At 40.1% G+C, this 27,471-nt stretch overlaps 1 protein-coding gene across 2 annotated transcripts in view; it reads right to left on the bottom strand.

Annotated features, from left to right (window-relative positions):
* The window catches only part of aff2 (AF4/FMR2 family, member 2), a 263,231-nt gene extending 237,476 nt beyond the window's left edge, over positions 1–25,755 (bottom strand). The window contains exon 1 of one of the 2 annotated variants that reach the window (XM_017474720.3): positions 25,484–25,755. In XM_017474720.3, coding sequence (XP_017330209.1) covers positions 25,484–25,536 — 53 coding nt within the window. In that variant the 5' untranslated portion in view covers positions 25,537–25,755. The remainder of the gene's footprint in view (positions 1–25,483) is intronic. The other variant, XM_017474719.3, reaches the window with a different exon arrangement.
* Between the last annotated feature and the right edge of the window lie 1,716 nt (positions 25,756–27,471).

The raw sequence follows: 27,471 nt of genomic DNA, 5'->3' as shown, positions 1-27,471 counted from the left end.
CATTTTATGGCCAATCAGAATTGAACATTCAAGCATTGAGCATTTCTGGTAGAGAGGAAAAATAAACTAACATAAAAGGTCTGATTTAGTGGTGAATTGCAAGAATAATGTGAACCTGAAATGGAAAAAGAAATAAATGAGACTTGGGGCTCAATCCCAGAATGCTGTGGTTTGCAGGTGGGTGTAATGTGCTGCAAAGTAATCTGTGATTGTGATTTGCGGAACCTGGAAGCAAAATGGCTGCCCTTCATGCTTAGAACACTACTTCACCAGTACTCCAGCTGGGCCTCGTTCCCCCAGACATAGAACGAGCACAATAATCTCAGTGAGTCACACCGAGTCATCGAGGTGACATTTTCTGCTACTGGATTAAAAGGTGCATTAGGTAAGATTTCTCAAAATTTGTCAAGATCAGGTCTCTATCGGTTACGTAGAGTAGGTGGAGCTGAAATTTTACTCTTTCGGCCCGCCCCTTTTCCCACCCATAAACACAAAACGCTAGTTCAACTACAGTTAGCACGCTAATTAGAGTTATTATCAGCGAGTATTGTCATGACATCACTTTCAAGCGCACTATATAAACTAAAAACACGCAAAATCCAGCTCGTAATGATTTATGAGAAAGGTCACAAGTGCCGTCGCTGTCCTTTTTTAAATAAAAAAAATGACCAGTTTCCTCCCGCAGTCCAAAGACATGCTTTGTAGGCGGATTGCCAAATTGTCCATAGTGTGTGAATGTGTGTGCGATTGGGTCCTGCTACTCTCAATCAATGGTGTTCCCTGCCTTGTGCCCCTAGTTCCCTGGGATACACTCCAGGATCCCCACAACCCTGTGCAGGATAAGTGAAATGGAAAATGGGTGGATTTACCTTTTATATTTTCCTAAAACATAGCAAAGAGCCTTAAATTGACTGTCCATGAGTGTGGACACCATGCACAAAAGGGTTAAGTATTCTCTGAATATCCCTGAGCATCATTTCGTTATTATCTCTTCGTTACGTGTGACCAAACTACTGTTTTGTTTTTCACTCTCAACATCTAAAACTTAGTATACATAGTAGCCTAAAACATAGTAGCCTGTCCAGGATGAAAGGTTAAGAGCAGATCTATCCGATTCTACTCCAGACTATTTAGACTGGCTTGACAGAGCATCTGTTTCCACACCACACTAACTGAGAGAAATGCCTCAGTCGCGGCCCACCGTTCAATCTAAAACACCTACATGTGCAAAAAAAAAAAAACACACCCCCTGAGCTCCATGTTCCTAGACATGCTCCGTTGTGTCCTATTTATAGCCCACGGCCGTCCATCGTACACCCAGCTGTGGCGGAGGCAGGAGAGGAAAGAGTCATGCAGCCTGATCCACAGCTGCTAGAACCACCTGGACAGCCCCGGCCAGGGTCAATACAGAGGGAAAAAGAAAGAGGAGGAGATGAGAGGAGATGTGTAGTGCAGGGGTGAGCAGTGCTCACGATCTTCTGTCTGGAGAGCAAAAGGGGACGACTTCGGGCATGGAGAGAGGGCTTTAAAAGGCAAACAAAGTAAAATGAACCAATAAATCCTCAGTATAAAGATACTTGGTCAGTTCTAGTCATTGGATTCATAAATGTATAAATCTGCGATGGATAGCGAGTATGAGTACACGTATTTCGTTAACCCTTACTGTTCTTGTTCATAACACGCTCCCTGATACTGAAACGAGTAACTTAGTATTAATCAATCAGGGGCATCATGGAACATTTTATTTAGCGCTGTTTATGTTCGTTGCTGTTGTGTTTTTATGTTTAAGATGCTATGCCATTTCTTAGCATAACTTGTGTCTCAGTGCTCAGTGCTCGCTGAACTGAAGTGCTCTCGGGTGCGGCAGCTTCTCTGCACACTCCAGATCGCTGTACAGGATTTGTGGGCGGAGAAATTGACGCAGAATTGAGCAATCTTCGGAGGAGCTTGCCAGTTTTCAAAATTGACGCAGGTTTGGGCCGAGACGTGTCATGTGACGTCATCACAACGCACATTCAGCCAAATCCCACTTCGACTCAAGTGCGTCGAACGAGTACAGCTAAAAGGTCTCGTTTACCAACAAACATCACTGCGAAAGACAGTGCAAAGCAATTTCATGTAAAAAAAAATAAATAAATAGTAAGTGAAAAAACAAATTTTTTCACAAATCTTGAAAAAAGCCGCAGCAAAATCGAGCATTTTTGGCCGCAAGGATCACAAAAAATAAAACTCCATGAAATCCTGCATGGACTGGTTTATTACCACTGTATATTTCCTACATCAATAAAAAGTTGTTTCATCTCCTCTATATACAGTCTCCTAGCAATCATATGTTTATTTCCTGCTTTAACCCTACTTGCCTTGGAGGAATAGCATCTAATTATATAATTACAACATAATATAATCTAATCATCTAATAATTATACGGTGATGGCAAGTGTTCTAACTGTGCAAACCCATGTACTTATGTATTTGGTTCATTTCTATATCAGTGCCGTCCATCCACACCTCCAGACAGACCACTAAAGACCACAACATCTCTTAAACCTTCTCATTATCATGGCAAGATACACTGTGCAGCTAATTGAGCACGGAGAGCACTTGTGTTCTGTAAATCTAAACGAATAAAGAGTGTTTTTAAGTGTGACAGCCTGTTACATGCCGCCCGGGCTTGGAAAGCATCGCTTCACATGTTCTTTTCTGAGCTTCCATTTTCTTTCCAAAATCACACAATTTGTATATATTGAGTACTTCATTGTTGTAATTTTTTAGTATTCTTTGTCTCGGAGTGCGTAAACAAGCACGAACTGTAAACGAGGGTGGCTTATCGCACAGGGAAGTCAAGAGGAAACTGAATTCCTTTACTGAATCACTGTTGTGGGGCAAAAAAAAGCTGATACCAAGGAGATTTCCTTTCCTGTAGCGACCTCATCTTTTTTTTCTGGAAGCATCCAGCAGGCAACGGTAATTGATATGCAGCAGAGAATTTGGACGGACGCCAAGCAAAAGAGGTCAGAACATAGATCCAAGATGTCAAAGTATTTTTAGATAAGATAAGGGGGGGTGGGGTGGGGGAAAAGAACATTTTTCAACAGCACATAGCGTTGCATAAACTTAATGTTTGCAAACAGGTAAATACAATGAGGGAGGGATCTGCCATCAATAATAATGAAGAAATGTTAGAAATAAAACCATATATTGATTCCTCGCAGGGAGGCTCGGTGCAAATTCAATTGTCTTCAATCCGACATTTAACTGCACTGATAGGGCTGCTTAGGAACCCTTTGAAATCCGCTCGCGGGCGATAGGCGGGGGAGCCGTGGCGCACATCCAGATCTATCATATACGAGGACTATAAAATCTGCCCGACACAATGACATACATTCAGCTGTCGGCTCCTGTAATTAGCGCCGGCGTCGTTAAAACGAAATGGGAGTGCAGACAGAACTGTATAAATAATCACAGTTCCAACAGTGTTGCCTTGAGATTTCATAAAACATTTTTATAACGTTTAATAGGCAAATATATGCCCTTTTACTCTTCCCCTAACAGGCGGGAATTTCGCAACCTAATTACTGCAATTTTGGCTGCTCCGTCTGATAACAATGCATCTATTGCACGTTATGGAGGCATTCATCAAAAATTGCAGCCGCAGCCATTTCCAGTAACACATTTTGTCATAAAAATGTGTCATCGCTGACAACGTGGGACTCTCATAAACAGGGAAACATCCCATAATGAAACATTAATCTGACCTCAATAAACAGCTATTAAACAGGCTTTTTCCTGATCATATGTTTACACTAGCCGCTCATATCACTTATAGTTATTCTCTTGCTGCTGTGTAGCGACTGCTAATGTTTTTTGTTTGTGTCAGTGCACTGTCCGGCGCTTTTTTTTGGTGTGGGTTTGGTTGCTTTGAGACACATGAGAATCAGCAGTAGATATACAGTATGTTCTAAAGCTAAATCATTAAACCCAAAGTAAAAAGAATAATGCACTAATGAGTGGGAATATTGGTTGTTTGATTTACATCACATGCTAGGATTCGTACTAGCTTCGTTGGCAGATTAGCAAAGCTACACTCACCAGAGGCATCAACGATCGCCGCGACTTCCTTCCAAGGTTTATTTTTCTCGTAAAGTCTCATAATGATAGGTTCATAATGTAAATAGAGATGTAATGAGAGGTCGTGTATTGAATTGAACTGAATGCCTTTAATGTCATCGCACATTGGATGTACACCGAAATTTGTTGTGCAGCTCCGAAAAGAAATGATACAGTGCGTACAGTATTTCGCAGAGTTTCTTGTGATTGTTGCGGCTAAAAACGCTCGATTTGAAAACGTGCAAGGTCCTCCCAAAATTGTGGAGTTTGCTTGATTTTGCGTTACTTTCTGAGATCGCAAAATTGTGAAATCCTGGAGGGACTGATGGCAGGATAAGATGGCAGGATAGGCAGGATGGTAGGTAGCTATTAAAGTTTTGAGAGCAGAACTGAAGAAGCTAGGGACAACATGTGGCAAAAGATTGGTTCTAGGAATTTGGAGAAACATCTGGGTTTGTCAGGATACCTATTTGCACATAAAGTTGTCGGTCAAATGCACGCACTTAATATATATATATACACTTGAAATAGCTTCTTTTGTATGTATTTGCCAGTAGACACATAAACACCACATCCTCATTGTATTCACTGTGTATACCAAAGGTTGTCAAAGTGGGGTCCAGGGACACCAAGGATCCATGAGGAATATCTAGGGGTTCAGCAATTTTTGATATTAGTTAAAGTGGTGAAAATTACAGCCCACCATTTTTAAAGTTATTATAATTATTATTGAGGTCTTGTAGTAATTCGCCTATTTGCCTGTCACTTGAATTGATTGGGTTTAATCCCAAAGCAAGTGATATCAACTTGTGCCTAATGTGTTCTGTCAGGGGTTACAGAACCCCCGATGTATACCCATTCTTCTGAAGTGCTATGTCGAGAGCAAACAGCAGTTTAGCAAGAAGTGCCCACTGTAGCTCACGCCAGCGCCCACTCTCGCCAACCAGGCTCCTGTTGCCACTAATTGCGCCCCATGTGAAGAGGATGTTTATATCTTCTGTTCGAGTGGATGGCGTGCTGTGGATCACAATTTCTTGCAACACATGTTGTTTGCAAATGCGATAAACATCACTGGCTTTTGTTTTTTGCTTTTAAAAAGCTCTCTTACACTGTAAAATGAGTGGTGAGGGTTGCCAATGCTTCTCCTAGTCCTATATCTGACATGTTTGCCAATGGCATATCAAATGCAGCCATGTTATTCGTACAGCTCGGTGCCATCGAGGCTCTTTTGCTGCTCTACTCAAGCCTCACAGCTAGCCTGAGGTATTCAGTGCTGCTGGCTCTAGAGAGAGGTGTAATAAGTGTTTAGCCCATCATCCTATCCACTAACTCTGGTAGTCCTGTCAGAAACACACTGTCAGGTTCCTCCACCCACTCGACTAGTCTGTCTCAAACAGCTCGACAGGATTTTACCGTGCTCCACGACGGGGGAATTATTTGTTCTTTTCTGAACTTTTTTAAAAATTATTTTTACCCATCACCAAATAATCGAATGTTCTGTATATCATATGCTAACAAGGGTGGGTAAATCAGTAGCCTAAGCACCCACAATGAACAAATTTCATATCTGGGTTATTTGTTTTTTATTCCCAGTGAACCTGTACATTCAGTGACCAGAAAAAAAAAAATTCTTATTGACTTCCACAAAACAAAACAAGTTTCATTTGGTGTGTAGCTACACTATGTTACAGCTGGGTGACTCACCTCTAGACCACGAATATTGCATGAGCTACTCATTTTGAATAAAATGCAGCATGCAAACTCTCCTGCCAGCACAACATGCAGTCACCTCATGGTTAAACACATCAAGAGAACATTAAGACGCTAGTCGATATCAGACGCTAGTCGAGTTCCTTAGTCTGACTTAATGCACTTATCTAACTAACTAGCTCACCATATATGATATAAAGATAGCGACCACCTTTTAGTCTAGTCAGATTTCTAGGCAAACAAAACATGTGACTGGAGCTTTCACTTGTCCTGTGAATTTAGCTAATGGATTTATGAATTTCATGTAGTAGTAAAGCTAGCACCTCAATTCAGGAAGCTAGCAAATACACCATACTCATACTTCATCCCCTCTGCTTTAAAGTGATTCAGTAGCAGTCAGGGTATTTTTTTGCTTCTACCATTTTAAGCACGTCCTGATCTTTCACCTTTGCTCCATGCACCATACTCAGACCTCTGACCTCCTATAATTGGTCAGTCCCCGTGCCTCTGCGTTCATCCTTCTTCTTTGATCATTGCTAACATTGTTTACATTGAAGGCAAATGATACAGTACATCTTCTCCAGTCCTCTAGGAATGCCCATAAGTTGAATTACGGTCTGAGCATGCTGCTTTTCCTATAAAATCAACATTATCAGAGTAATAAAACAGGCCTTTATGTTCCATAACCATTACAGGCACTCCAGAGGAGAGGCCAATAGTTAATGACAGCTGCAATTGTGCATAACAAAGCACATGGTCTATATCTATAGTCGATTCTGTTTTATTGTCATTTTCCATATAATCTTCCTCCATGAAATGTTGTGATTCTTCAGTGCTGCAAGACTCATTACAAGCTCCAACTTGGAGAAAAAGATGGCATTGAACTAAAAAAAAAAAAAAAAACTAAAAAAAAAAAACAAGGCTTTTGTGGCTTGGTGTGCTTAGTGGCCCTGCTCCAGCTCGAGTCTTTTTTCCTTCTGTTCCGACAGAAAACAAACAGCATGTCGTGGATCTGGCTTAAAGAGAACATTGTTATTGTAAGGCTCTTTGAAAATAGTTACAATACCCAAAGCCCTAGCATGACCAAATATTTCACAGATGGTGTCCCCTTGCACGCCACTGTAAACAACCAAACAAAGGGTCTTGGCGCTTTATTAGCGGCATGAACTTGAGCTCAAATGCCTAGTATAGTATTGTCTTATATAAAACTATAGGTGCCGTAAATTAGGCACCGTTAGTTACAGATATGTTTCAGAGACTGCTGTGGTTCTGCCCAGTTTCGTACACCATGACACCGCCAGGCTGCCCTTATCTCCAGCCACAGAGGTTTTGCTTTCAATTCCCCCAAACACCCACCATTCACCCCACCCACACCCAGAGTGCAGTGGGGCATGGCATTCCTGCAAAGAGTAGATACCATTCAGGTGGTGCCCTGGAGGCTGGCCACGGGCGAGGGGCCTGTGAAATATACTCACATGGGACAAATGAGCCAGAGAGAGAGAGAGAGAGAGAGAGAGAGAGAGAGAGAGACAGAGAGACAGAGAAAGTCAAATAGACATAGCCAGAAAAAACGCTGACTTCAATCCCTGACCACCCCCACTGGGCCTGATTCCATCTCTGCAAGCCAACATCACATCCGGATGCACAAAACGGTTTCATTTACATGTTTAGACTTTATGCATTACATACACAATCATTTTAAAGTACCCATTATTAGCACTTATAGCTACTTCTGTCAGTGTTAAGTTTATGAAAACTAAGATACAACCGTGGATATTCAGGGTTTCATAGTGACTCGTGGACTGACTGACTTTGTCAAAATATTCAATTAAAATGGACTGTTGTTAATTTTATTTGTTAATTTTGTCGTTCTTTAATCCACTACTTCCCAAGTTTATCGTGTCCAGCTGCGATTCTCCAAAATGTTCACAAACCTATCCCTCTGGACTTCCACAAATCATACAACAGCAACCTCGGGTTTTATTGGTGTGGTGGATGAGGATGGCACCGAATAGCCTTTGGCTGTGTAATCTGCTACTTACATTACTACCTCTGCTGCCACTCCTAGCATGTTTGGAATGTTATCATACACAGTACAGAAGAACATGACGTTGCTGAGCAGAAGAAAACCTAAAAACTATCAACTATTCGACAATACTGAATCATAAACAACTATTTCAACTAAACAGTGCTATGTTTTCTTCCAGCCACTCTCTCTTTCAACTTATAACAACATGATAAATACTGACAGTGTAAAAAGTTTTTCTCGAAAATATCTTTGAAAGAAAGAAGAACATTTAGGGCAATCTTTTTGTTTTCTTTTGGTTTTTGTGTTACATATTTATAAGCAGGGAACATGGTGGCTTAGTGGTTAGTACGTTTGCCTCGCACCTCCGTGGCTGGGGTTTGAGTTTGCATGTTCTCCCCGTACTGCGGGGGTTTCCTCTGGGTACTCAGGTTTCCTCCCCCAATTCAAGGACGTGTTATAGGCTGATTGGCATTCCCAAATTATCTGTAGTGTGAATGTGCTGTGATGGGTTGGCACCCTGTCCAGGGTATCCCCCGCCTAAAGCCCCAAGTTCCCTGGGATAAGCTCCAGGCATCCCAGTGACCCTATATAGGATAAGTGGTTTGGAAAATGGATGGATGGATATTTACAAGAATGTGCAAAGATACTTTTGTATAAAGATATCCTAAGGAATAAAGTACTTTCTATAAATTGTTTACATTTTTATAATTGTTTTTCTAATGGTCGTTTAATACTGTGATATTTTTACGCTAGGTTATCATACCATGAACATTTCAAACACCCCTAGATACCAGATGCACAGGGTTAACATATAACTAACCATATAAATTTGCCACCATGTAAATAGAGTATGTTTGGGTTAACTCCTTGCCCTTTTTTTTTTTTTTTAACACACTCAATTCTCCCATCATTTACCAGTGTGGATATGAATTAATAGAAACCTACAGAGTTCACTACGTCCACAGGAAAAGCATCTAATCCAGAGTGAAAAATGTGTTTATTCATGTGACTGATTGGATTTCTTGGTCATGGTGGTGCGAAGTGAGCAAGACGTCTCTGGCTTGGAATTGATTTCCCAGTTTTCTGGATTCTTAGGCACCAATCAGCGGCCAGTGACTGTGTCTAATATGACCTTAATGAAAGTGTACAGTGTTAATTGGGAGCACAAACCTGATCCTGTTCCAATCAATATGTATTGAGGGGCCTGAGATTTGTCTGCACACACAGTTTCCTTAGTGACATACCCAGTAAAGATTTCTACCACCAGAAAGTACTCCCTCCTCTGTGTGTGTGTGTGTGTCTCTGGCTTTCATTGACTGCCAATATATTTGTTTTGCTCTTGGCACTTTTCCTTCATGGATTTGTATGTTTCCTTTCTGAGCTACAAGTAATTAAGCTCGCATATTAGACATTATTTCCACCAATGAAGTACATTTCATATTTCCCACATAATAACATTCTTAGTGGAATCATGCATATTGGTTTTTATAATACACGTGATTTTCAACAGCGTCCAGTAATGAAATTCTGCATTGACTTTTAGTTTAAACTGCTCTGTCTAGTTTCACTTTGGTTACCAGTTCCGTAAGTTACCTAGAATGCTGATCGACTAATAGTGCGCCTGGTGATAGTGGGAATTAGACCTCGCTTCATCTCTACCTAAAAATCTTCAACTTTTATGCTAATAACTTTGATGCCATCATCGCCATTGTGTTTGTCATCCTGCAGATAGCAAACTAGTCATAACTCGACTCTGGGACTTTGAATCCCGGTTTGCAGCAATATCGCCATTATTTCTATGTTGGATGTATTTTTAATATGACTTTCCTGGGGGGCATGGTGGCTTAATGGTTGGTATGTTTGCCTCGCACCTCTGGGGTTGGGGGTTCGAATCCCACCTCTGCCCTGTGAGCGTGGAGCTTGCATGTTCTCCCTGTGCTTTGGGAGTTTCCTCCTGGTACTCCGGCTCCCTACCTCAATCCAATGACATGTGTTCTAGGCCTACTAGCATTTCCAAATTGTTCGTAGTGTGCGAGTGTGCTCTGCAATGGGTTGGCACCCTGTCCTGGGTGTCCCCTGCCTTGTGCCCCTGGGATAGATTCCAGGCTCCCCTGCAACCTGATGGATGACTTCCTTGGAACATGGTCAGTATGAGAAAATAATCTCTTGCTCTTTTGTTTTTTGCCGCTAATCTGACTGTTACTTACGCTTATCTTTGAGATTAATAATAAAAAAAAAATTATCCTATTAAACATCACTGATGTCAGCACAGCAGACAACTACTAATCACTAAACACATCACAAATAATTAACCATTAGCTGAAGATGACTTGAAGTTTGAAGCATCTGACGGAAGGCTGTTAACGTTCCTGAAAAGCCATCCTGGATTTAATCTCTAAAAGGAAAAAACAAAGACCTCCCATTCCCCAGTCAACAGAGACGTGTGCCGGAGAGGTATTCTCACTAATTAAACCGAGTCGAAATTAGTCACAGTCCATCAGGAAACAGGGAGCTTGTCGTACTGCAGGCTTTCTGGAACATTCACTAGTGCAAAACTTTCAACCAATTCGAGGTTATAACTTGTGGCCACGACTATTTTCTCTGCTTTTGTGGGAACCAAATGAGTTCCTCTCTGGGGGGGGACAAAAAAGAAAGAAAAAAAGAAGAAATTTCATGTTAATAAGATTTATGAATTGCATGGCCACTTGCTTTTTTCCACTCTAACTAGGTCTGGCTTGGAAAGAGTGCAATGGGAAGACAATGTGAGTGGTAATTACAATTATAAGATACGTTATAAGAAATGGTCATTTTAAAGTGCTTTTGATAACAAATGAATTAATGAAGGCGAGCAAGCAGTAGTGGATCAGTGAGGCTTCTTGGGTAAAAGAGAGAGAGAGAGAGAGAGAGAGAGAAAGAGAGGAGCGTCAGAGAGCTAAAGAAGGTGGCAGATTACAACTTAATGGCTACAGAATAATGGTAATTTTGCCATTCTCTTTCCTCAGCCGGACTCCGCTAATGGCTTCATTAACACTTACCCTCTCAGGCGGGCAATTGCGGACAATGTCACATCCATCTTTGCCGCATGACAAAGAAACCGGTTAAACACAACTGGGCCATCAGGCGCTGGGAAGAGGCGAGAAATGAGCAGGAGCGAATCGATGGCGAAATATCAATGCCAAGCCAAGGTGCAAACATGTGCAGCATCGAAAGTCAAGCGTGCGCCCGCGAACGGAGAAATTGATCTCGAACAGGTATGTTACTCAGACTTAGCATAATAAGTGAATGCCAAGAGCTGATGAAGGCAAAGCAGAGACAGGACACACACACCACCCCACAGTATCGGGGACTGGATGACGTTTTCTCCTGCCGTGTTAACGTTGCTTGAAATCCTTCTGAAGCTGAAAGTCTAACGGAGCTCCATCGTGTAAAAGGGAAGCTTGATACAAAGCTGGGACTTTCTTTAACGAGAAAGTATATTAATACATACTCAGGATTGTCACATTTCAAAGGTAGGTGCGGAAGCAATCGCAGATTTCCAAACAGTTTAATAAACAAACAAACAACAAAACAAAGACAACTTGGCAAATACTAAACATGGCAGCATGGACAAACGCATAGAAGACAATTTACATGAGACAAAGAAGCAGTACAAACAGTGGCTATATATAGGAGTGCTCGTTAACCAGAAACGTGATACAGGTGCAGGTGGTCATGTGAGTGATGTATTATGGTGCAGTGGCTGCTGGGAAATGAAGTCCAGAGTTACCGCCATGATATATGACAATAACGTTGAGTCCTGGTAGTGTAAATTCGTTCAAACTCTACGTGAAAAACTATTTAAATATTGATCTATCTATTGATGCCTTTAATTTAAATACACCAGACTCAATGGTCCAACATTCACTCTTTCTAGAAAGAACTACATGCACATTGAATAGATGCTCCAGCCACTTAAATAGGTAAAAAAAAAAAATAGACACGCTATTAAAGTTCCCATGAAGACAGCTTCTTACGTCTTTTTCTTCTGAAACAGGAAGTCAGAGTGATGAAGTACTCGAGTGACTATTCTCTGACTGAGAATATCTCCAAAATGTTATTATTCTCACGTACAGTCCCATAATGTCCATAACACATAAGGGGCAGGTACAAATAAAACGCCTTAAACTTCTTTAAAGGGGAACTTTAAAGTTGTTTTTAGGCCTGTTATAATGTATAATTTTCAAAAATGTACCTTAGGGGAAAAATATGTGATGGATTTGGATAGTTTGTTCATTTAAAGCTTATGTTTTCATTTTTCTGGGCCTGGAATTAGCTCCGCCCACAATCCTGCCTGCTTTTTTTTGTTGTTGATGAAACTCAAGAGGCATATCTATATATATATATATACCTTCAACCAAAGTGTTTTCTGCAACAGCAATTCACCTCACAGAGACAAAGAGGCTCTAAAAATTACAAATTGCCCCTTTCATGGGTAAAGAATAGGGCTGTTATAAAATTCAAGCTTGAATTTGATATTTTTATTATGATTTGATTTTTTTGATTTTTTTTTACTTAAACTGTCGCTGTTGTCTTAAATGCCATTTAATGTCACCCTTCGTGAAAATGTGAAGCTGTAATCAGACACCATAATGCACTAAAAACTGTGATATGATGATATGTTTACAATTCCTACGTCTTAGTTGCAGGGGGAAAAAAAGAAAGTTTAAAAAAAAAAAGCTTTGACTTTTAACTGCAACACACACCAAGTGCCTGAAGGTTCAGGTGACGCTGGAAAGGAAGGTGTCGGCTCAATTAAAGCGCTGCTACACCGCAAGTGTTTCAGCGCTAACACCTCAGACAGGAGATGCTAGAGAGTGAGAGAGAGAGAGAGAGAGAGAGAAATGAACATGAAATTCGCCTGAGGTTTGGCACGGTAGTGGGGTTGGCATTATCTGTTTGAAGGAAGCGTGCAAAGAAAGAGCCACTATAATCATTATATATTAATCATATCTCAGCGTGGCATGACAATGAGGCTGTCAGAAAAAAAAATTCTTCACATCAGTGAGATTTGCTGTTTATTTATGCATGAATATCTACTATTAGAAATAAAAAAAAAAATTGTAAAAAAAGGATGAAAATGAACAAAGTGAACGGAGTAACAGAGTAACAGACACTTCTATACACCCCCCCCACACACACACACACACACACTCCGATGAACTAAAGTAATAGACCTGTCATTGCCATTGTTGATGACGTCTCGTGAACTAAAGTCAAGTCAAATTAAAATAATAGATAAAAAGCCCGACATGCCAGACACACAGCAAAACAGACATCTCTGTTTCTCAATACACAGTGCGACTTCTTATCTAAGCTTGCTCCTTTTTCCTGTCTTAAGCTCATTCTCCCCTGGGAGTGACCCATCGTGTCACTCCTTCCAGCTCAGCGAAGAGAAAACTTAACCTGGACCTCAAACTAGAGAGCATCACACACGGCCATCAAAATGTCAGCGCCCATATTTCCCTCTTGGGCATAAAAAGACCTCCTGTCTTCTTCTTCTCGCTCTCAACACCATAAATTCTCACTATTTAAACCTGCGGCTGGGAAAAAAAATAAAAAATCGGGGAATCTGGTTTTATAAAAAGAAATTAGCTGAACGTGCTTTTTTTTTTTTGCTCGTTTTTGAGCCAATTGAAATTCTCTCATGGATTCAGAACCATGTCTTTTCTCTTTAGCAGCTCCATGAGTGTATTTTGTGTATTCTGTGTATTCTTTGTAATCACACTCACTGTGAATGCAGATACTGGGTTTTCTGTATGCATCACTACCTCATTTGAATTCCATCGTTCTGAATTTAACTCTCTGTGTGTGCGTGTGTGTGTGTGTGTGTGTGTGTGTGTGTGATGGGGGGCCAGGCTCAAGGATGTAATCCAGGGATTCACTTAAAGAAAGGGGCATTAAGGATAAAGCTCCTGTAGCCAGGCTCACTTATCTTGAAGGTGCTCCAGAGGGCAATGTAAAGCAGCTGATTCTTGCATGGGAATAAAGGTACATGAATGAGCGATTTTTCTGGTAACGAGCAACAAAGTCACGCTTTTGTCTCTGGCATCTGAGAACGTGGCCGAGGAGACAGGAATGTGTGAGGTTCTGGCTGATGATCAAGCTCCAAATAAACAAACTGGGCAAGAATTAAGGTATTGTCAATACTCAGGGTGTAAGCCTCAGGCTTTCACACCATACAATACGATTTTGCTTCATAAGCAATCCTATATCTGATGATACCGAATCTTGTGATAACGATACGACGTGATATGATTTAATTTAGGAGTCTCTGATCGATACGTAACCCAGAATCGGAGGTCGGACTGCTATTAATTTGTGAATGATGTTTACATGAAGGACTATATTAAATATCAAATCACCTTGCTATCCGGTTTACACATCAGTTTAAACTATGCATAATTTTTTTTTACACGTTTTCTTTTCAGATATTTATACCGATACCAGAGCCGTGAGAATCATTCGATATCGGTATTCATCCAATATTTCTTTTTTTTTCTTCAAAAACTGCTGAGCTTCAAGAAGGTTTTCTTCTTTCACTTCACACTGCTAAAAACATGACTTCGACAAAACCGCAGCTTTGTTTTACTCAGTTAAATTCTCACACAAATTCACATAGAAATATAAACAATATAAGAATATATTATAAATATAAACAATCAAAATCAAAATCAAAATAATGTTTCTTTATATGTAAACTTCACTGAAAAAGAAGAAAGACAGAAACAAAACTAGTATCTATAGTTTCCAATTGTTACAAGATCAGATTTCATTTGCTCTTCTTTTTTTCCCTGATATCTGATCCACCAGGGGGGCATGGCGGCTTAGTGCTTAGCATGTTCGTCTCGCACCTCCACGGTTGGGGGCCTGATTCCCGCCTCTGGCCTGTGTGCCCTGTGTCCAAAAACATTGTAGGCTGATTGGCATCTCTAAGTTGTGTGTGTGTGTGTGTGCGATTGTGCCCTGCGATGGATTGGCACCTTGTCCAGGTTGACCAGGAACCCACGACCCTGGGTAGGATTAGCGATACAGAAAATGGATCTGATCCACCATTTTTTTGTTGGCATTAGTCTGGGTACTGGATCAGTGCTCTCTCTCCACACCAGCTGCCTGGATTTTTCAAGAACAATGAATTTATAATCAATTGTAATCCATAATAACCAATGTATAATCCATTATAATAAAAAAATAATAACTTGTCATTTCAATAACCGCCCTTTTAATTGATTGGATTGATCCAACTCATCCAATCATTACACCCCTAGTTAATACCACATTTTATTTGTATCCAAATCTGACTGCAATCCATGTTCTCAGAGAAAAGGTTGTATCTAGAACCCTGAAAGAATTCCTCGGTGTGTTCTCTCTATTAAAACCTTTAGAGAGCATTACAATAGAGGCTTTCACTTCTGAAAATGGTCCCAGGCTAGAACTATTACACCTCCAAAGAGCACCCCAGGAACACTCTGAGCATCCTGGGATTTAAAGGAAAAAAGAAAACTGAGTACTAATAAAAAAAATCTGATCTTTATTTACTATCATAATTCAGACCGCTTTCATAGGCAAAATTACATCATTCCAATTACGCCATGCTGACGCTCTGGAAGCTCCCGAGATGTTTGAAGATCTTTGTGCTTCATGTTAAATAAACCCAATTTCCACGTGTTAAGCTGTTTGTTTAATAGCAATGTGAAAATATACTTCGGTTAATATTTTAACATGTCCGCTTTCATGTAACAAGCATGATAAATAAAACAATATCCACAAACAACAGAATTAATCTGAATCTGCTGATATAATCATTATTAATTTAGAATTCCTTACTGCACTGAGGCCTGAGCATGTTTTTGATTATTATTGCGTGCATTATGTAAGAAATAAAAAAACAACATTGCATGCTGTTACCAAAAAAACAACAACAACTTTATCACTGATTTCTTTCTTTTCTTTCTTTTTTTTTATAACCCTGTTGTGTTTTATTCCTCTGATACCACAATGCCGGAAATGTGTCCATTTTTTTTAGCCGTTAATATAGTAGTTACGTTTAATGCTTTGGAACATCTGTGTAACAACAGTGTTATTATCAACATATTACTGAGAAACTTGAAGACTTTCATCTACTGACAGGAAACTTCACCATATCAACGACTACACACCGTTTTAGATCGCTCCAACATACACGTCCCTGTGAAAGTTACTATGTTACTATAGAAACAATACCTTATTAGAATGAGTGTTCAATGACAGCTGTTATGGAAAATGAATCACCACCTTCTAACCAATCAAAATCGAGAATTCAGCAGCACTATGGATTAACTCCAACAATGTCATTATCCTGAAGAAAAAAATATATATATCTTGAGCATTGTTCAGTTCATGAGGTTGAAACAATGCGTTATTTGGGATAATCTTAAAAATGGCTTATGTCAATAGAAGAAAAATCTATCAAGAGAGAAATCTAGCTTTTGGGACGCGGGGGACAGTTCTACAGTATCACCTTTAATTCAGAATCATTTTATTCACCATATACATTTACAAGTATGGAGTTTTTTCTTGGTGTTTGGTCACAGTATATTGCACCGTAAGCAGAAACTAGAAGACTCTGCTGTAATTTATATTACAGTGGATGTGGAAATAGCAGCTGAAGGCAGTTCAGAGGGCATTAAACAAAGTGCTAAATAATACTGTGATATATAATAAATAAAAATAGGAATAATATATAGTAATGACAAAATTTTATAAATAGCAATATATGTAATAAATATATGCAAGTAATAGTTATTATTATTATTATTATTATTATTATTATCAATCCATCCATTTTCCACGCTGCTTGTCCCACACAGGGTCTCAGGGGACTCGAGGCATAGGTTCGGGGCATACCCGGACAGGGTGCCAACCCATCACAGGGCACAATCACACACACATTCACACACTACAGGCAATTTTAAAATGCATGAAAACCATTTGAATACAACGCATGTCTTTGGACTTGGGAGGGAAACCGTGGTGCCCGGAGGAAACTCCCGAAGCACGGGGAGAGCATGCAAGCTCCATGCACACAGGGCGGAGGTGAGATTTGAGCTCCCAACCCCCAGGGGTGTGAGGCCAACGTGCTAACCACTAAGCCACTGTGTGTGTGTGTGTGTGTGTGTGTGTTTGTGTCCACACATTATACAAAAGGACCAGTACTACAAAAAAAAATCTTTACTATAACTATGTATCTTTACTATACTATGTAGTTTTTAGATATATAACTACTTATCATTTCATCCTCTTTTAATTTGTATGTGACATGTTTTTGAAGGAAGGGGATTGAGGGGAATATAAAATTGGAGGATAACTGTACAATGTTTCCTTCCTTTAATAAAAGAAAAGAAAAGAAAAAAAACAATATTCAAGATGAACTCTGGCCAAATGCGTAGTCTCAAAGACCGAAGACAAACGGATTCATCTGAAGGGACATGGGAACGGCAGGCAAGAACTCTACAGATGCTTACCTGCCTCGATTTAATCTTCATATTTGTCATGCATAGCGTTCTGTAGAAGCAGTGACCTTTGCATATAATGAGTAAATTGTTCAGCGATATAAAGATTAAGCTATTAGTCAGAAGACCCTCGACATGAGAAGAATCCACAGAAATACCATAAACAGAAAAGCACAGATTCTTTGATTCTATTATGTCTGAAGTCCATGTTGTGGCTTCTGTTTGGTTTCATAATTCATGAAAAGAGTGAAAGTGTTTGAATTGTCCAACACGGAATTTTAAAAACATCAAGGTTTTCGTATCTGTATGTCCTTTTTTTTGAGATGAAGATAGGGACAGTTAAAACAGGTTAGATTAAACTATGAAAATCGAACAACTTATTCTGAAAGCATTTGCCCAGATTATTGTATAAAAATATGTAGCAATAGTTAAAGGTCCTTGGTCAGAAGTGATGTACTGTATTTTCCTGAGGGAAAATAAATACTGTCACTACATCAAACTAATTATTTTCCTCTAAAAGCATGTCTCATGTTGGATTCCCCATACATCATAGCAACGTGCCAACGCTTACAATTTTTGTATTTATTAAAAAGCAAAATATCATATTTTTTTATCCGTTTGTAGTTACATTTTATGTTGTGGAACCTCCACAAGACGCGTTTCTTCCTGTTATCACTTACATTATAGTGGCTGTAAACCAGTCCGTACAGGATCTCGCGGAGTTTTTTTGTGATTGTTGCGGCCAAAAATCTGCTGTGGCTTTGAAAAAAATCCGAAATGCAATTTGCTGAGTTTTTGTGCTTTTTTTTTTTGCGGAAAACTACTTGAACTGGCGATATTGCAATCGCTCAAAATTGTTCCGCACGGCCTTTCGCAGTGATGTTTGTTGATAAATAAGACTTTTTAGCTGTACTCATGTTTGGCGCACGTGAATCGAAGCGGGGGTTTGACTGAATGCACGTTGTGATGACGTCACATGGCGCGTCTCGGCCCGAATCTGCGGTAATTTTGAAAAATTGCAAGCTCTTGCGAATATCGTAGAGTTTCCTTGATGTTGCATGAATTCCTGCGATCGCAAAAATCCCAAAATCCTGGAGAGACTGAAAAAAGTCGTTCTGTAGCCATCTTCTCTTTTTTTCCTCTTTGTTCAGGTTAAGACGTTTTTGTCAGCTTCCGCTTGACGTGTTACTGAGAAACCGACAATGGCCTTCCTCCTGAAGTCTTTCCATCTGACTGTTACAAAGTGCTGACGCTGGAGACTCCTTCCAAAAAGTGCTAAATAAACCTCACAAATAAATCTCCTCACAGAAAACAACTAAGCACATTTTTTAAAAAATCTATTTATGTGAATGTTGATACCAGAGAATGAGTACATTAAAATAATTACTGTCAAAGCTGCTGTTTAACAAACTTAAAACACCTTCTGACCAATCAGATTTGAGAACTGCTCAACAAGTAACATTGAGATGTGTATTCTTTGAATTCTTTTTAATTATTCGACACCAAAATGATACTTCAGCGCTGGATCCGCGTTTGCTACAAAACCCCACTGCGGTCATGTTTCTGTTTTAGTTTTCAGCACCATTAATGTCTGAGTCAACACGATCTCGCACCGGGGTGACATTCTGGTCTAAACAATGCCGTCAAGCCTGCTTGGGTGTAAAATTTAATGCGCATTTGCATTCATGGAGTCATTACCTCAGGTCTTATTAGGGCCATTGTAATTAGTACGGAGTTAATAACTTTTGCGGAGTGCGGCTGCCAAGCGGGGATTAAGCTGGAGAGGTCTGGTGTAGCCTATCACTGATGGATTTTCCCCATGAAGAGTTTTTTGGGACTGGCAAGTGATGTGTGGAATAACTCTGAACGTGAGAGTTTCACAGCGGATTTGTATTTCATTTCGTCTCAGGAATCCAATACCAACACTGTAACGCTGAAATCAATCACTCGACGAAATCACGCAGCCCTGCCAAAACTGATGAACTGGGAACATTCTCCATCTCATGCTGCTTTCTACAGGTTTCAATAGAAGCTTCGGTGGACTTCCTTCCTCCAGATGAAATTGTTCATTGAATGCCAAACATGGCGGGTCAAAGAGGTGCCAAACCATCACCTTTCATTCCCGTGTCCGATAAAACGGGCGACGGTCCAGAGTTCCTGCTTTATCATTCTGTAGCATTTGGCTTTCCTTTGGCAGGTGGCAAAACGAGGCCATGGGTGCAGTAACTTGGCAGCTTCTGCTCAGAGTCGGGGTGCCAACTGCCGAGGCTCTAAGCCCGTATGGTGGGCACAGGGGCTGGACGAGTCAGTGCCTGGCACGGCTGCTTTTTTCACGCCGGGCACAAATGAGATTGGCGCTGAGCTGTGCTCATCACACAAGCGTGGGGGATATATAACGCCCAGCTGAGCTCTGGGAGCAAGACAAGCAACGAGAGGAGCTGGGAAATGCTACTACTACTACTACTACTACTACTGCTATTACTACTGTTAATAGTAAAAAACAATAAACATCTCCACAGTCCCTGTCATAAAACAGTCAAAAGTCATAGTACAGCTATTCCAAAAAGACTTGCTTTAAAGCAGTACCAATCATATAACAGACACTCAACAGGTTAGCAGTCTGTATTTCTATACATATGGTCAATGTCCTGGAGCCAAATGTGGCCTCCTGCAGTGATTCCAAGATTGTGGCTTGTTCCAACATCATTTTCAACATTGGATATAAGAACTCACATCTCAGGCAACAATATCTCATATTTCTACAAGGTTTCTCTGGCTGTATGTGAGCTTAAGTGAGCAAAAAGATTTTAGCACAAAATTAACAAAATAGCAAAATGCGCTTAACTAGCATCCAAGCTAATGTCATAAGGACATTCTAATGATTTATTTAAAATGTGTTTGTTTATGTATTTATTAATATTTTACTTTCAATATGACAAAAAGACCAAAGATAACCTCATTTTTTTTCCCCCTTGTCACGATTTTCAGGAAATTTGGATTAACGATTTCCTGCTGAACATGTGACTTGTGGGATATTCCATACATATCTGAGGAGTGAATGTGTTCAAGTAACAAGAGAAAGAACTAAAATAAATGACTCGTGGAAAAGGATGTTTCCAGCATGAGATGTTAATGGAGTCATACATTTTGATGATTATATTTTGAGGTAAATTGTAGTTATACTAGCAATTTGCAAAAAAGAAAAATGCTGTTTTACAATAATATTTAAAGTTTTTTATCTGAAATATGCCCATGGGTAGTTGTGAAGGACACTTTAGCCATGTTTAACTTCTTTTGCTTTACATATGAGAGTAAAATAAACTCACTGGAGTAATATCAGTAGGACACAAACGGCACCCCAACTATAGAAACACCCGTTTACTCAAAACTCCAGTTATATTTTTAGTGTATACTACAAAATAATCAGGTATTTTTGCACGTCATGGAGTAATAAGGCCTTAATGGGTGCAAATAAAAAAAATTAAATGTGTTAATTGTAACCATTTCGGACCTGTACATGTAAATCTTTCACTCTGTGGATTCATACATGGTAAAAACACATCAAAATACTTCAACTCTTCCAGTTCCAAGTTGATCTCAGACATACTAATTTGTCAGAATTCGCCCAAGCCAGCTCGTATGAAAGGTAAGCTTAGGCTGAAGATGGGTTTAGCAGCTTTTCTTATGATTTCAGTGCTGCGAAAGCCAACAAAATCATTCTTATATGATTTTTTTCCTGAGATCAGGTTGCGCCTTCAGCACCTTGCACATTTTCACGTGAGCACATTAAAAATGAATTATTTTACACACAAATCCCTACTGAGAAGGGACAAGTTGGACAGGCGGAGAAATAAATAAATAAATAAATAAATAATCGGGCGCAATTGAGGCATTCAATAATTCCTCCTGGAATTACTCTCAGGGCTGCCATAAAGCACCTCCAAATGAAAAGCGAGGTGTAATAAACGACTGCACCTAATTGCATGGTCTTCTCTAACCAGTGATGGGGAATACCTATAAAACCAATATCACGAGTAATTAGACTTCAGTTACTCTGCTTTCAAACATCAGCTCTGACAAGTGTGCCAAGCTCATATTCCGAAAATCCTTAAATCAACTAATTACAGAACAACACCTAAAAAATGCATCCACCAACGCTGCCAGCAAGGGGGAGTAATTACCATCATGAAACGAGTTTTGCGAAAACACGTCTCAAACTGGGCCTCCGATGTCTGACTCGCAGCTTGTGTGGAAAGCAGAAGTAATTGTGGTAGTCGTGCAATCAAGCCGCCGTGTGTCAACACAGAAACGCTCAGCCGTGCTCATACTTCCTCTACGTTTTTCAGATTCATCTGTGTCTTCCCAGGCCGCCGTTTTTGCACCGCGCTACGCTTTGCACCCCACCGATTCTGCCTTGATTAAATTCAGCACATGTTCATGCAGCAAAAAAAAAAAAAAAGGAAATAAAAAAATCCCCAACAAAAACACTGGGTGAGAATCAATAAATCTGCTGAATTTTAGCCTTGGGCTGCAAAAGTAGGGCAGGATAATTATTAAATTCCAAAAAAGTAATTACTGCATGCATCGGGATCAGAAATATTACTGCACTTACACGGAGCATGTAAATAGAGAGTGTTTATTCTTTAAGGTGTACACTGTTTATTTTTTGTCAGACATCTTGGAAAAAGACCGGGCGATGTTTTTCTTTAACTGTAGCCTCAGATTCCGGTATCTTGGTCGACAGCAGTGTGCTGTACCTGCTGTTATAGACCAGCTGCCTCAAGATTGTGCATTCTGAGATGCTTTTCTGCTCACCACGGTTGTAAAGAGTGGTTGATTGAGTTACCGTAGCCTTCCTGTCAGCTCGAACCCCTTCAGTCTATTCTCTTTCTTCAACGAGGCTTTTCCGCTTGCACAACTACTGTTCGCTGGAGAGTTTTTTTTGTTTTTTCGGACCAGTCTGTGTAGACTGTTGTGCGTGAAAATCCCAGGAGATCAGCAGTTTCTGAAATACTCAAACCAGCCAATTTGGCACCATTATGCCACGAATTATGGATGTGGCAATGCAAGACCAAGAATGCTCATAATAATACATAACTGAAACATTGACATGAGTCATTTTAAAAATATATATATATATATATTTGTATATCCACGAGATCGCTGTAATTAATCTGGATAACATGTAGTTATTAAATAATCTGACTTTGTGCCACCACATTTGACTGGATGGTAGGGCTGAGCAATATAGTACAGTACAGTGCGATGGCAGAAATGAACGCAAAATCACGCCAACTCCGCAATATTTGGAGGAGCTTGCAATTTTTCAAAACTACCACAGATTTTCCACAGATTTGGGCCGAGAGGCTTCACATGCGTCGAACATGAGTACAGCTAAAAGGTCTCGTTTACCGACAAGCATCACTGCGAAAGACCGTGGAAAATCTATTTCATGCAATTGCAATTACGCCAATTTAAGACGTTTTCTACAAAATAAAAGCACAAAAATCTCAGCAAGTTGTGTCGCAAATTTTGAAAAAAAAAAAAGAAAAATGCAGCAAAATCCTTTTAGCTGCAACAATCGCAAAAACAAAAACTCCACGAACTCCTGTATTACACCATACTGTATTTCACAATATAATATCAATATCATGATAAACTATGCTACGATGCTACACTTTCCTGGGATATCGAGGTTATCACAGTATCTTTTTTTTATATATATATTTCTATTCAGTGTTAATTAATTTCTTGTTGCAGACAATTTTCACAGGCTTTATAATTGCAACATAAGTATTTTGCTAGCACTTTCTTAGTGATCCTTATATAGGGATACATATGTTATGATACACGTTGATTTTTCGATATTTTTGTCATATCGTCCAAACCCTTACTGGGAGGTTACAGGTTTAAATCCAGAGCTTTTAATCGAGGACTCTTCGCCCACAACTGCTCAGCTCTGTGTCTCACTTGGATAAAAGCATCTGCCATATCTATAGAAGTAATGTAAACCCAAAAATAAAATATAAGTAAAAAAAAAAAAAAAGCAAACTGGTGTTTAAGCGCGCCCGACTGAAAGGCGCGCAAACTCATCTTCACCAAGAGATGCCAATCCTCTCTTCTCATCTCTTTCCAGACAGAGGACAATGTGGATCTAACCCCAACCTGAAACACTCCACGATTCTACATTGCACAAAGACCCGAGAGCACAAAAGTCCTAATGAACTGGAGTCCATTCTTCCAAACTGTCTGAACGGAGCTGCAACAGATATACCTTTCCAAATCATTTCAGTCGTAAAAATTCAACAAGACTCACAAAAGACTGAATGGGACAAAGCACAGAATCTTAATTAGACCAAATAGAAAAAGAACCCGGTGGAAAGCTGAAATCTGAAAGCTATCGGGCAGAGGTGAACAGCTTGAGGAGAGTAAGGAGGCACTCGGCGAGCTTGTTCTACACCTCACAATGCAGGTGCTAAAAGCGGCGTGATTTTCTTCGATGACAACCAGGAGACACAAAGGAACAAGAGGATGAAATACAGGAGACGGTCGAGGAAGAGAAGAAAGAGCTGCGAGTGAATGATGGAGACTAAATGAGACTGTAAGGAAACTCGTACTGACAAGAGCGCATGTAGGAATGTGCTGATATTCAATTTTCACACCATGATTATTCCCCTTTTATTCACTTTTACTATGAGATCGCTATACTACATTTTAAAATTACTACAGGTTTAAAGATGTTTCCGCTAAGAGGACGTGTATTTATTTATTTTATTTTTTCCTTTCGAAATAAGGCCCATTTTTCGAAAGAATTCTGCACCGCATCCTCCTGAATGAAACCTGCAATAGTTTCACATTTCATAAGCACATCATACTTTTCTATTTGTAAATGAAGACGCTATTGTGAATGTTAAATATGCGTCATAAAGGAATGTTTTTGTTTTGTTTCGTTTATTGGTTTTTGCATGTAAAGTAAAAAAAAAATAATAAAAAATGAATCTTTCACCAACAGTTTGTAAATTCAACCACACATGAGAGCTGTACGCCGGTCTGGAATGTGCAAAGCAGATTTTGTCATGCTTAAGGCCTACAAGCCTAATATTATAGTTTATGACAGCAATATTAATATAGCATGCATGCGAAACAAAACAAAACAAAGTGTCTAACTGGACATGGGACATAAAGGAAGCCTTTTTTATTTATTTGTATTTTATTTATTTATTTATCTTTCTTATGCATGGAAAGTTTTTAACCACAAATTGGAGCCGAATTACTTACTTGATGCTTAATTATAGCAATATTATCAGCGCCTAATAAAGATTATTATAATAAAGATAGCAAAGTTTATTCATCAAGCTTGGTTAATTTTTTTTATTAATGACTATTAATGTGCATTCTGTTCTACATGCAGAACTAATTTAGGTGTTTGAATCCACACACACACACACACACACACACACACACACACACACACTATAACTTCAATGAAAGGCTTTGATAACGTGATGGCTCGGAATAGCTCCAAGCCTCTCACTTTAGTAATTGCAGCAGAGCAAAAAATAAACCTCACAGTGGTGAAGAGGATCAAACCCCCGAATTACAGAGTTATAGCTGCAGAGAGGAATTCCTAAGCTGTATAATAATACTCTCTCATTTTCATGCAACATTGTTTAAGACTTGAGATCACAGCACACGTTCAAAGCGTCAACGTTGCCATGAAGACACACTGTTGCTTTGGTAAACAATATGTTTGTATACAGGCTATTTAGAGAATATCAATGCATCAGTGCATGCATGTGAAGGGGGGAAAGGCAGCAGAAAGTCTAGAGAAGGCAAGTAACTACGTGGACAGCTCTGGAGAACTTGGAGCGCCAGTGTGAGGTGGCAGTGAGGCGGCGCGCGAGCTTCAACCCGACACTTTTCCCCGTATAAAACCGCTCCACAGATTCCCGCACAGCCTGAGCATCCTGATCGCTTTCCAATCAGCATTTCTGATGCATGCCATAAGATAAAGACCCGGTCACTGATTGCAATGGGAACCACGTCAGTTTGGCATATTTTTGGACAAAAGACGTTAACGTTTGCAGAAATGTTTCAAAAACGCGCCTACCATTGCTGCTCCAGCTCCCACTCCCTGAAGAAGTCCAGCTCGAATAGGTCCATTGTAGTGATCAGGAAGGTACCGGCGGCGGCGGCGGAGCGTTTATGCGTCAGGCTGCGTGTAGGGACCGCGCGAGCGCCTGACTGTGTGTGCGCGTGTGCGTGAGCGCGCGCACGCGCGCGTGTGTGTGTGTGTGTGTGTGTGTGCGTATGTGTGTGCGTGTGAGAGAGTGAGAGAGAGAGAGTGAGAGAGAGAGCGCGCGTGCGTACGAGCGCGCGCGCGCGTGTGTGTGTATGTATATATATATATATATATATATATATATATATATATATATATATATATATATACCGCCTGACTGTGTTGTTCTGTCCCCTTTCTCTCTTCCAGCAACACACACACACACGCGCGCGCGCGCGCACACACACCGCAGGAGAAAAGCCTACACTGCCTGGCTCGCCGCTCAACCACACGCAGCCCCGCGGTGGGCGGAGTCTCTGCGCGCTGAGAGCTGTCATTGGAGAAAGCCGGAGGAATTCAATTGGGTGAATGGGCAGCGTGGCTCCGCCCACCTTGCTGTCAAAAAGAGCGGCGCGTGCGGCGACGTTAGTCAATTGTCTCTTGAATGATCTAAAAATATATATAGAGAGAGATATATGTTTTGGAAGATTCTGATTATTATATATTATAGATTTTCATATAGATTGTGGTTAATAATAATAATAATAATAATAATAATAATAATCCATCCATTTTCTGTACCGCTTACCACTACTGGGTCACGGGGAACCTGGAGCCTATCCCAAGGAGCATGGGCACAAGGCGGAGTACACCTTGGACAGGGGGCCAATCCATCGCAGGGTGCAGTCACACACACCCATTCACACACTACTGACACTTTGGACATGCCACACAGCTTACCATGCATGTCTTTGGACTGGGGGAGGAAACCGGACTACCCGGAGGAAACCCCCGCAACATGGGGAGAACATGCAAACTCTACACACACGCAGGGCAGCAATGTCAATCGAACCCCAAACCCTAGAGGTGTGAGGCGAATGTGTGAATCACTAAGCCACTGTTCGCTCATAATAAGAAGGAGAAGAAGAAGAAGGAGAAGAAGAAGAAAAAGAAGAAGAAGAAGAAGAGGCATTGTTTGTTTATTATTCATTCATTCAACCTGAATGAACACATTATCATGCTCAGGGTTGCAGTGTATCCAAGAGCACTGGACAGGAGGTGAGAATATACCACGGATGGAATGCCAGTCAGACCTTTTTGCGTGAATTGGCAAAATTGCAATTGCACTAAATTGTTTTGCATGGTCTTTCGAAGTGACAATTGTTGGTAAATGAGACCTTTTCACTGTACTCATGTTTGACGCACTTGAATAAACAAGTGCTTTGACTGAATGTGTGTTGTGATGATGTCACATGATGTGTCTTGCCCCAAATCTGCTGAAAATCTACGGCATTTAAAAAAAAAAAAATTGTGAGCTCCTATGAATATTGTGGAGTATGCTTGATTTTAAGTGCATTTCTACAATTGCGAAATGCTAGTGGGACTGGCCAGTCCATCACAAGCCATCATGCACACACATTTTCACACACTCATTTACACCTAGAAGCAATTTGTAACAGCCAATCCTCCTGCCATCATGTTTTTGGAAAGTGGAAGGAAACTGGAGAACCCAGAGGAAACCCACATTATTATTAATATTTTTTAAAATTTCACTACAGCTGTCATGAGAACTATCAACTACTGTCAAAGTTCGTATGTTAATTAATTAATTACTCAATTAAGTCTCATAAATTGAATGAATTAAAAATGATATCGTGATCATTTTAGGAAGTTCTAGGAAGTTGTTCATGTCCTAATCAAAAACAAACTGAATGTCAGCTTGAATATGACTGCATGTTTTATAAAACTAGAAACAATGCAGTTAAGACAAAAAAATAATAATAAAAAAAACTGTTTCTATCTACACTTAACATTCG

Source organism: Ictalurus punctatus, chromosome 8, assembly GCF_001660625.3.
Source record: "Ictalurus punctatus breed USDA103 chromosome 8, Coco_2.0, whole genome shotgun sequence".
NCBI lineage: Eukaryota > Metazoa > Chordata > Actinopteri > Siluriformes > Ictaluridae > Ictalurus > Ictalurus punctatus.
This window is presented reverse-complemented; position numbering and strand designations above follow the sequence as displayed.